We start from the raw sequence: 10,631 nt of genomic DNA, 5'->3' as shown, positions 1-10,631 counted from the left end.
GGTTGATATCAAGTGATTTCATTGTAATTTACAAAGTCTTAAGTCAAAGACTGAACCATACAATATATTCAAAGATATATTAATATTCCTGACAGATGCGTTTAAGAGTCTTGTTGATCAGGTCCACATGGGACACAATTCCACAGCTTCTTCAGAAGCACACAGCCACAATGATGTTTGTTTACATTTACAAAATACTCTTACAACTTATGGGAAGAAAACTGGGTTTATAAAAGACATCTGAGGGAGACAGTTTAATTGGAGACGTGTTCTGTTCAAAGCAGGAAGTTCATAAAAAAGGTTCTTCAACATCAGTGGCGGAATCAGTCCAGGAGTCACTTCGGTTGAAGGGTTCAGCGGGAGAACTGTCTCCTGTCACTCCTTCCTTTGTTCACGTGCTTAAAGATTTTGGACTTATGCGCGTTCTTGGACTTCTGGTATCCAAACCCACCTCCACCGCCTCGCTTCTGTATCTTTACACCTTTACTGCTGTGGACGTCTGTGGAGGAAGGGGTTAAGGAAAACAATACTGATATTTTTCCCACTTAAAACTGCAGTTCTCCATGTCAACTCCACTGTATGTGTAAACTAAAGTGTTTTCCATTTTCACTGTTGTTGCACTGCATTTTTAAAAAAAAAAAAGAAAGTTAAATTCATTATCAACCAAACCAACAGTCAGTGTGCAGTATTTGATGTGACTTCGTGTAGAACCACTACAAAGGATACTCAGATCAACATATGGAGGAACTTTGAAGCCGAATGACAGCGCCACCATCGGGAGGTTGAGGGTGCTGACGCTGTAGATCTGTTTGAGTGAGTGCGAGTCGTACGCCCGTACATACGACTTGTAAGCCTCCTGAGCCGACTTGTGGAGGTAATAGTTCTTCTCAATCAGCTTCTCCAGCTGAGGAACAACACAGTTTAACGTTAGACTAAAGCCAGCATGCTGTCTTTGCATTTTATTTTCTAACTACAAATGCTGATGTCGTTTCCTCACCTGGGACTGAATATCAGAGATTTTAGTCCAGGAAAACTCAAACTCGCTCAATGGGACCTGAACAACAGAAGACCCAACTGAATGAAACCAAATCTTACTTAAAGTCATGGAACATACACAGCTTGTTGCAACAAATGGATGGTGTCTAAACAACATATAGTTACCTTGGCCTGTTTGAGGAAGCGCAGGAAACCGAGCTCCTCTGGTCGAAGGATGAGGAGGGCGTGGCCTCTTCCATTGATGCCTCGGGCTGTTCTGCCCACTCTGTGGATGTATTCCTGTGGAGGGAAAGTAAAGCTTAAAATGATCTTTGGCAAAAGTCTTAAATAAAGTGACAATAAGTATCAATTGACACCGAAGATCTAGCCTTAAAGAGCCAAATAATTGACACTAATAAATCTGATGTTGAGGATCAGTTAAAACTGAGTGATTTACTTTTTTTTAGGTTAGAAATAAACACAGTATGTATACAAAATGAGCTCTAGATATCTTATAGTAGTCTCAGTACCTTTGGGTCATCTGGAGGATCGTACTGGACAATCCAGTCCACCTCAGGAATGTCCAGACCTCGAGCTGCCACATCTGTACACAGCAGGATGCCAGAGTCTGCGTTGCAGAACTGGAAGAAGGTGGTGGTACGTTTGGTCTGCTTCTGCTTGCCCTAGGACACGGAATGATAAGAAGAAAAATGTCTTACATCAGCTTTGCTCTGTGGATGAGGCTGTGACATCTGAACACCAGGTACAACTCATGGCTGCTGGGAGGTGGCACTTACATGGATGGCCATAACAGGTAGGTCAATGTAGTTGAGTAGCTCATAGTGGAATTTCACAGACATACAAGAAGAGAAGAAGACCATCAGCTTCTTCTTACGGTTCTTCTTCAGGAAGGTGAAGAGCAGCAGGAACCTCTTCTCTGATGGACACACCACATAACCCTGAAACACAGGAGAAGTTACTTCATGTCAGTTTAGGGAGCTAAGGACCTCTGAGACCAACACTGATACAACAGGTGTACAGTGCTAAGTACCTGCTCCAGGCCATCCACAGTAGCATTGTCTTTGTTGTCATCCACCCCGACGTAGAGGGGCTCCTTCTTCAGGGATATCCTAGCCAAGTCCTCCACCTTACGAGTCTGAGTGGCTGAGAACAGCATGGTCTGTCTCTTCTCTGGAGGAAACAAACATTAAACACAGAGTCAGACACAGAACCATGGGTCAGAGTGTTTGAGTGGTTATATGGTTTATACTGTAAACACATACTCTATTCAATTTAGTATTCCATCTATTTTTCACCATGACCACAGTTTAATGGTCATGAGAAGTACAACAGCCTGTAAAAGCCGTTATTCAGGCTGAGAGAATAACCCTGATTGGGTTTGAAACCTGTATTATAAATTGGAGATATGTACATTGAAATGCTCAACAAATAGGGTTGGTCTGATAAAACCGAGTTGCGAGCTGCATTCTGTAAATAGATCTTGTATTTTTGGATGTATTATGGACTAAAAGTCAACAACTCTCTTATAAATTTGACCATTAAAAAAAAAAAAAAAAAAAAACTGTCCGGTCACAGAGGAAAGAGCCCAACAAGAACAACAAGAACAACAACACACATACTCGGCAGCAGTTTGATGATCTGCTTCAGCTCCTCCTCGAAGCCCACCTCTAAGATACGGTCGGCCTCGTCAATAATCAGACACTGTAGGTTCTTGAACATGAACCCAGGGGTATTCTGAAAACACAACGAAGACATTTTAAAAATATTATTCTCAAAGTATTAAAACAAACACAAAAATGTTAAAAAAATAAAATAAAAAATGTATTTATAGTAGAAACACACACTAAAACAGTGACTTTGGGTTTGATGAACCAATTCTATAACATCAAGTATATCTGGATAATGAACTACCTGTGTCTGAACTCATATTTCTACACATGTACTGATTCTAAAACACTGGGAGTAATGTTGCTGCATCCTCAGCCCCTTCAGGACTCCCCCAGCTCACCTGAAGGTGGTCCAGCAGACGGCCAGGGGTGGCCACCAGGATGTTGACACCATTGGCCAGTTTTTGAGCCTCAGCTGAGCGGTTGCTGCCCCCCATGATCAAACCATAGGTGTGCACATGGTGTGTCATCAGCTCCTTCATCACACCGTAGGTTTGCATTGCCAACTCACGTGTGGGTGAAAGAATCACCACACCAGTGCCTGAAAAAAAAGGAGGAGGAAGCAATTAGGTATGGACTCATACAATGAAGATTTACAAAGCTCAGATTACACAATACAGTTTCATACATTAAAGGTGTGAAACGGGGGGGTTGATGATAAATTAACAGGATTACCATTCCTGGGCATGAACTTGAGTTTGTTGATGAGCTCTATAGACGGGATGAGGAACGCCAAGGTTTTACCACTGCCTGTCCTGGCTGCTGCCAGCACGTCCCTACAGGTCAGCAAAACAGAGACAGTCACAAAATGATCCTGCTCTTAATAACCTCTTCTGGCCATCTCAAAATTTGTGATTATATTAACATTGCTAATGCTAAAACATTTGAAATTGGTATACCATTATAATACATCAATTCAAGTTTGAAATAATCCAGAAAAGTTTTCCCTCCAGACTCACCTTCCTTCCAACAGAGGGCGAATACTTTTATGCTGAATCTCAGTCATGTGTTCAAAGCCCATCTCCTTCACTGCATTCAGAGTGCTCTCACTCACCAACCCATTAAGAGAAGCGAACGACGTGTCCTCAAACGCTCCTGAAGACACAGTTAATGACAGTTATAATAATTGAAAGGCTTTCCTAAAGGCAGATTTAAGAAATTGTAAATTAAAAATAATTCTCCTGGAGAAGGAAAGATAAGCAAACATGTCCTTGCAGCTACAGCTGTCAGAAGAATCACAGGTGACCCCTCCTATAGACAACCACAAGAGTCTCTGTATGCCTTAGTTGACACCCCATTCATGATGGAAACAGTGAAAGGGCAACACATAAAGGCAACAATGCTGGATTAAGTGATTAGTTTTCAGTGAATGTGTGTCGAATAAACAGTTAAGAATCAAAATGTTAGATGTTCAAACAGAAGTTGACTACTGAAGGTTACTACTGTTACTACTGTAACCTAGTTGTCCGTTTTCTGCAGTAACTGATTTCTTAAATGTCATGCGGCAAGAAACGTGATTAAATCAAACACAGTTGACAGTGGGGAAAATGTAACAGTAATAACACTGTGAAAAGTTAAGACTAATGATCAGTATTGTATGCATCAGCATGCATAATCCAATTCAAAGTGTAAACATGGCCTTTATCGGACATTGCTGGTTTCCTTTATCTGTTAAAATAATGACCTTTTGCCATTCAAACAGTTTTATGTTAAATCCTTTCCACATTGTATGTGAGAGGAAACACTGATTAAGAACAGTAATAAGTGGGGTAATAATGATATAAAAGGATGGATTTTAAACCTTATTTTGCACTTGTATGACACTGTGGTTTATTTAATGACTATTGTGAATGTAAGTGACCTATCCAACTAACCTTGTATCAGATGATACATTTTTTCTCAATGTCTTTTCAGACACAGAAAACAAAAATTTGTCACCTATTGTTTCCAAACCCTGCTAGAGCCTTTCCTTCAATGTGACAGCCTGGCCGAGTCCAACTGTATTTTCCAAGTCATATTTTTGTTGTAACACTTATGGAAAAGTGCATTCTGGAAATGGACTTAAAAGTCAAAATAGAATGAATACATAATCTGTTTTTTTCCTTTCCATTTGATACCTTTGAACTTCTCACAGTGAACTTTTTGTAAGACATACTTGCACAGTGAGGCAAACTCACTACAGAGGCTACTGTCCAGCCATGACAGTGTCCGTCTAACTGCTTCTTATTATCTTCTGGATTCAGCTGATGAAGATCCTCACAAGTAATACAACTGCTAAAGGTTCAGATCCAATGGAAGCAGACATTTATTTGTTTAATACCTGTTAGACCAGATGGTAATTCAGGTTGATCTTCCTCTTCGCTATCTCCCTCTCCAGTTTCCTCCTCTTCGTCATCTTCATCATCATCATCTACACCGTCCTCTAGTTTGTCAGTAGCATCTTCATCTTCATCTGCCACTGCTGCTTCCTCCACCTCTTCCTCCTCTTCTTCGTCTTCTTTCACCGTTTTGGTCTTCTTCTCAGCTAGAATGGCAATTGGGACATTAATTTTATTTATCTATCAAAAAAAGGCTGTTTATTTCAAGTAGGCTGAAGCTTTTAGTTCTTACCTGGTGATTCATTTGTGTCAGTCAGCTTCCGTTTTTTCTTTTTCTTCTTCTGAGCCAGGGTCTTCTCTGTGCTGGTCCCTTCCACTGGTTCCCCATTCTGCTTTTTCTGTTTCTTCTTGGGCTTCCTGTCTGCCTTACAAGCAGCTGCTGGCTTCTCACAACAGTCCTCTTCCAGCCCGTTTGAGTTTACTGACAAACACATTAAACCATAACACATTAACCACATCTGCCAGGTAATGTATGAATAACTGTTGTACGTCGTGATTAAGCTTCCTCATAATATAAAACGTTTCTCCACCGTTATGTAAGTCAGTGTAAAGTTAACATCAAGGGATTTTAATGGGAAATATCCTGCCTTTTTAAAGAATCACTCCCTTGCACTTGATTTATGTTTGACTGCGGCTACTGTTGTCCCCATCAATGTGCTGTGTGTGTTAAGAAACGTTATATATATATACATATATATACACACATATGTATATTACTACCCCGCTAAATATTTGCGAAGCCTATTAAAGACAGCGATACGTGACACAACGATGACATGCCCAATTGTCAGGTATGATTAATATCTGCGAGTGAAACCCCAAATTTTTTAATGTTAACGTTTAACCGTTGTGGCATTAAAATCATGCCGTGTGGAGCTAACGCAGCTAGCTTAGCAGCTGAAGTTTGTCACCGCTTTAGAAACACAAAAAACAACGAACAACAACAACACGGTGTTTTTTATTTACAGCACGTACCGGTCTCCTCGTCTTCGGTCTGTTTCTTAAGGAGTTTCCGCTCCTTGTTCTTTTCATTTCTCTTCTGAATTTTCTTGCGGAGAAGCTTCATCTGTAGGTCCGCCATGGTAAAGGTGGACTGCGCACGTGTGAATGTGTGTGGTGTTCAGGACCCCTCGAGGGACCACTGTGCACTGCCTGAATGAAAATCCGAAGGACCTCATACGCAGCCACGCAGCTCGGGCAAACAAAATGCCTTAAGAAAAACTTTTTTCCATAAGAGGAAATAAAGACAAATACAATTTAAAAGCTGGTATGAAGCTAAAGATATAATACATTCTTTCGGTTCGGTTGTATGTTTGTGCTTTTATGTCACTTTGTAAACACTTGTTTTTAAAGATACTATATAAATAAAGGAATTTCTAATGTTATACAATATGTGGTGACAGCTGTCATTTGTGTGGTGTCCATTAGATATTTTGATATATTTGCAGTTTTACATTAATTACAACATGTAAAAAAAGACAGCGGAGGGTGCTGAGACGTTTCAGCCTTTACCAGTCACATCTTTTTCCATAGAAAAGTGCATGTCAGCTGATAATAGCAATAATCTGCACAACAGTTAATTAATTACAGTTACTTACTAGTTGATTAACTACTAATGAAAATATGCAAATAAATAAATAATTTCCATTAAAGGATTGAGGAGCTGTTGGAAATAATAAATATGTTGGCTTTATCTTACCTAGCCTGTGAAATATGGGGTAACCTTCAACTGAATTATAAACCCATATCATTATAGTTTAAAAAATATATACATTTGTATAACATTACAAATGGCAGTGTGTGTATGTATGGGGAAATGATGTATAAATACATGCATAACAATACTTTCAACGAACATTCAATACTTTGTCTATGAATAAGTGTGTTGTTTCTAGGTTCTATGACTTAAACTCACAGTTAGTGCAGGTCACTTCGCTGGAATTAAAAGCAAGTTGTCAGTGAGAGAAAATGCACCCACTGCCATCAGCTGGTCAATAGTGGGAACTGCAATATTTTCTTTCGCAGTGCTATTGACTTCATTGCTAAGAAATAATGCACATTGTTGCAAGGGTGACAGACACCACTAAACGACGACCCATCCGCACACACATGGAAGACAGAAGCAAACAGGTCTGAAGGCAAGTATTTTCTCTTTAATAAGAGCAGAACATCAAAACATTAAGCTTCATCTCTTTGAGTTGGGTCACACAGTGCCCAATGCCTTGTGTTTAAAGCACAATGTGTTTAATAGCACTCTTAAGGTAAACATAGAGCAGGCATTTATTAGTCTGAAATGGTTTTGAGAGGCAGAGATTTATTAGAAACTAGAATTATGTGTGAAAAAGACAAAGATCTCAAAAGTCTGTTAGATCTAGTTCTTGGTATTGTAATTTGGGGTCTTTAAGTCCTCTCATACGTCTGTATCCTGGTTTTTATCTGACTCCCTCTCCAAAGTGTCAGCACTTCTGTATGGAATAGAGGGAAATTATGAACAGCACTTGGTAGTATCTGTTTTCTACTGTTATCATTTAATGCTGACTAACTGATTTAAGTGTTCCAGGTCTGAAGTAGCTTACTAACCTACACCTACTGACTGTGTCAACTGTATTACAGAAGAGAGTAAACTCTGTATCTAAGATTTCAGGCCAATGGAAGTGTTTCAGCCTCAGTCTTCACTGTGTGTGGCTCTGTCTCTCTCTTGATCTCAGAAGTCTGAAGAATAACCTCAGTTCCATTTTCAGTCACCCCCTCTGGTGCTTGGTCTTGCTGGACAGGCTGCAATAACTGACTCCTGGCTACTCTCCTCATGTGTTTGATCTCCTCCCATCTCTGCACCCTCCTTCCAAGTTCAGACCCTTTGTTCTTTCTCTTCATAAACCTCTGCCCCCAAGAGAGGTCTGTCTGTGAACATGACTGTTGGGGCCTGGAGCGGCTCCGTGTGCTCTCCCCCAGCACGGGCATAGACGGCACTCGAGCACGTTGCCTCTGCACGTCCTCTTCCACTGCTTTAAACACCAGGTCGGTGATATCTCGGCGAAGTCTCATGAGCACCATAGGGTCTTGAATCTGCTGCATATCAGCTAACATGACCTCTGCAAAGTGGTTTAGTAAGTCGTGTCTGGGTGTGTTTGGTGCAGGTCTTTGGGTCGGCTGATCGTCAGAGCTCTCGTCGTTGTGATGGTGTGGACAGCTCAAAGAGATGACCTCTGTGACTTGAGGCTGTGGGTTTGGACAGTGCAGGGGAGCAAGATTTGGGGTGGAGGAAACAGACTGGTATTCGTCACTCAGATCTTGCCCAGACACATCAGCATCCAGTGGGCTACCAAATGAGCTTCCCATCTCCTGGTCAAAACTTCCTTCAGTCTCCAGCTCCTCATCATCCTCTTCCTGGTCATCAAACTTTTCTTCCTGCAAAAAGAGTACACAGAAAACATAAAAATCCACAATAAAGATCCGCAGGGAAGCATCTGCAGGCTTATTTGCAATACTTTCCACTTACCAGATATGAATCACTTCGCCTGCGAACTATATAAGGCCTCAAGAAATGAAGTTTCTCCCTAAGCATCTTTTGCTGGGCAGTGCTGACTCTCTCTGGATGCCACAGCACCCTCCCGTACTGAGTCCGGAGTGATCTCGATCTTCTCTCAACATCAGATACTGCATGCAAGAAGTGAAGATGTGTCTTAGTTAAATATGCAAAATGTGACTGAACAGCAGCACTATAGGAGTAAAAAGAGGTAAGAATAAACCACAAACATAAAAACCCTTGATCCTACTTCTGTTTAAACTTCAAATATATCTTGTGCAGTGAAAACTGTAAATGTACAAGATTTAACAATATGTCAGCCAATTTCCATTTTCAGTATTCCATTAATATAAAGGTAATGAGAAACTGCACCCTGTTTGTTTCAGGAGGTGATGCAGCAGTATCATTCGACAGATGGAGGGGAAATTGGGCCTCGAGATTTTCAAAAACACACACATTCATTATCATGTTCACAAACACATTAGGAATCCACAAATACTAACCATTATTCACAAATACTTTACACATAGTATGCATAGACATACATTCATCCCCATTGACAAATTGAACAGCAGACAACCCTGTTATTGCATTCAACAGGGTTGCATATAACAGGTTTGCAGAATTAGCCTAATATCCACTATTACTAATGAGGGGTTAGCTAGCTTGGAACCACATGGTACATGTTAACTATGGATAAACACATTTTTCTGTGTATTGCAGAGATATAATGTAATATTTAATCACTCTAACAATATCGGTAACAGGGTTGCAACATTAAAGTTTACGACAGCAAGCAACACTGAAAGTTTTGTGAAACTATAACAAATTAAAAAGAGAGGACACTTACATTTATCCTGCCCATTTTGTAGTAAGAATGTGACACTGTTACTTCCTGATTCTGATATGGAATGTTCCATTTGTGAAATAGGGGGATATCGGTTTGATTGGGTTGCATGTAAAGTGTGGGACATAGGTTAACACTACTTTTTAATAAAGAAAAACTTCTTCAAAACAAATAGCACATGTAAAAATGTGGGCACATTTAAGGGCACATCATTGTGTAACAAGTATTACATTACTGAAATATTTTATTGGAAATATTTCATGCTGGTGTTCATGTTCAAAGTTAGTCAGGTGGGACACACCAAAGTTGCTTTTGGGTTATGTGTGCATTGTTTAGGTTTATTTGAAAATCATTACAAAATCAGTCCCAAGTCACTCTTCACAATGGTGTATTTGTTTTAAATTACATTTTAAGAAGTGATGGGACATAATTTCAGCTTCATTCGTTTAATGAGACCACACACACGAAATCCAGCATCAAAACACTACTTTTTCCCCATAATGTTCTTACCAGGCTTTCCTATGGACAACGCGAACTCGGTCCACAGCTTTGTCTTCAAATCCTTGTCGTAGTAAGAGTCGGCCGAAGAATTAAAAAGACATTCATGTTTGTGCCAGAAATCTATCAGCAAGTTGTCCATTGTAGGACCCCAGTGTGGTCCCCGTATCTGACCCCGAAAGTGTGTCATAATCTATAGCGTAAACACCCGTTATTTACCATAATATGATTTACCTGCACCGGTTGGTCCTCTCAAGGATTATGTTTCGCTTCTTCTTTGGTTTTGCCAAAGACGACATGATCCAAATTTAAAGGACGATTACTGCCACCACCTGATCTGGAGTGAGGACTGGTGGTTTTTGAGTTTATATAGTTTTTTGTGTGATTTTGATTTTATGTATTAATGTATTTATTTTGGCACAGAAATTAGGATAAAGTCTATCTTACATTATCTATCCACGTTTATATTAATATAGATACAATTTATATATACATAATTTTCCCCTTTTTATTTACTATTATACTGCTTTTATTATATAACCAACTAATAGATAATTTTGATAATTACATTAGATATATTATATATATAATTTCTCAAAGCCAGAATAATAAATTCCATGTAAGTATGGAAGTTATTGTAAATCCACATACATGAAATATCATAGAGCATTATCATTAGGTCTCTATATTATCTTTTATTAAAATATTAGGCCTATTAG

At 39.6% G+C, this 10,631-nt stretch overlaps 2 protein-coding genes and 1 non-coding gene across 3 annotated transcripts; all 3 read right to left on the bottom strand.

Moving 5' to 3' along the window:
- Window position 1: 1 nt before the first annotated feature.
- ddx18 (DEAD (Asp-Glu-Ala-Asp) box polypeptide 18) lies at window positions 2–6,174 on the bottom strand. Its single transcript, XM_056389287.1, has 14 exons — window positions 6,017–6,174; window positions 5,274–5,462; window positions 4,984–5,187; window positions 3,623–3,758; window positions 3,339–3,439; window positions 3,005–3,204; window positions 2,616–2,730; window positions 2,027–2,166; window positions 1,773–1,934; window positions 1,506–1,658; window positions 1,162–1,275; window positions 998–1,054; window positions 727–904; window positions 2–499 (listed from the first exon to the last, which is right to left on the bottom strand). The coding sequence occupies exons 1-14, from the start codon at window positions 6,120–6,122 to the stop codon at window positions 354–356; spliced, it is 2,001 nt and encodes a 666-aa protein (XP_056245262.1). The 5' UTR covers window positions 6,123–6,174; the 3' UTR covers window positions 2–353.
- Window positions 3,867–3,999, bottom strand: LOC130178172 (small nucleolar RNA SNORA13). Its single transcript, XR_008829128.1, has one exon. It is a non-coding gene; the product is annotated as a small nucleolar RNA SNORA13 (small nucleolar RNA).
- Window positions 6,175–7,174: 1,000 nt separating the features above from the next.
- Window positions 7,175–10,194, bottom strand: LOC130177560 (uncharacterized). Its single transcript, XM_056389421.1, has 3 exons — window positions 9,925–10,194; window positions 8,541–8,698; window positions 7,175–8,449 (listed from the first exon to the last, which is right to left on the bottom strand). Exons 1-3 carry the CDS (start codon window positions 10,100–10,102, stop codon window positions 7,682–7,684), a joined length of 1,104 nt encoding a protein of 367 aa, XP_056245396.1. The 5' UTR covers window positions 10,103–10,194; the 3' UTR covers window positions 7,175–7,681.
- Window positions 10,195–10,631: the final 437 nt, after the last annotated feature.

Source organism: Seriola aureovittata, chromosome 11, assembly GCF_021018895.1.
Source record: "Seriola aureovittata isolate HTS-2021-v1 ecotype China chromosome 11, ASM2101889v1, whole genome shotgun sequence".
NCBI lineage: Eukaryota > Metazoa > Chordata > Actinopteri > Carangiformes > Carangidae > Seriola > Seriola aureovittata.
The sequence above is the reverse complement of the archived record's forward strand: the minus strand, read 5'-3'. Positions and strand labels throughout refer to the sequence as shown.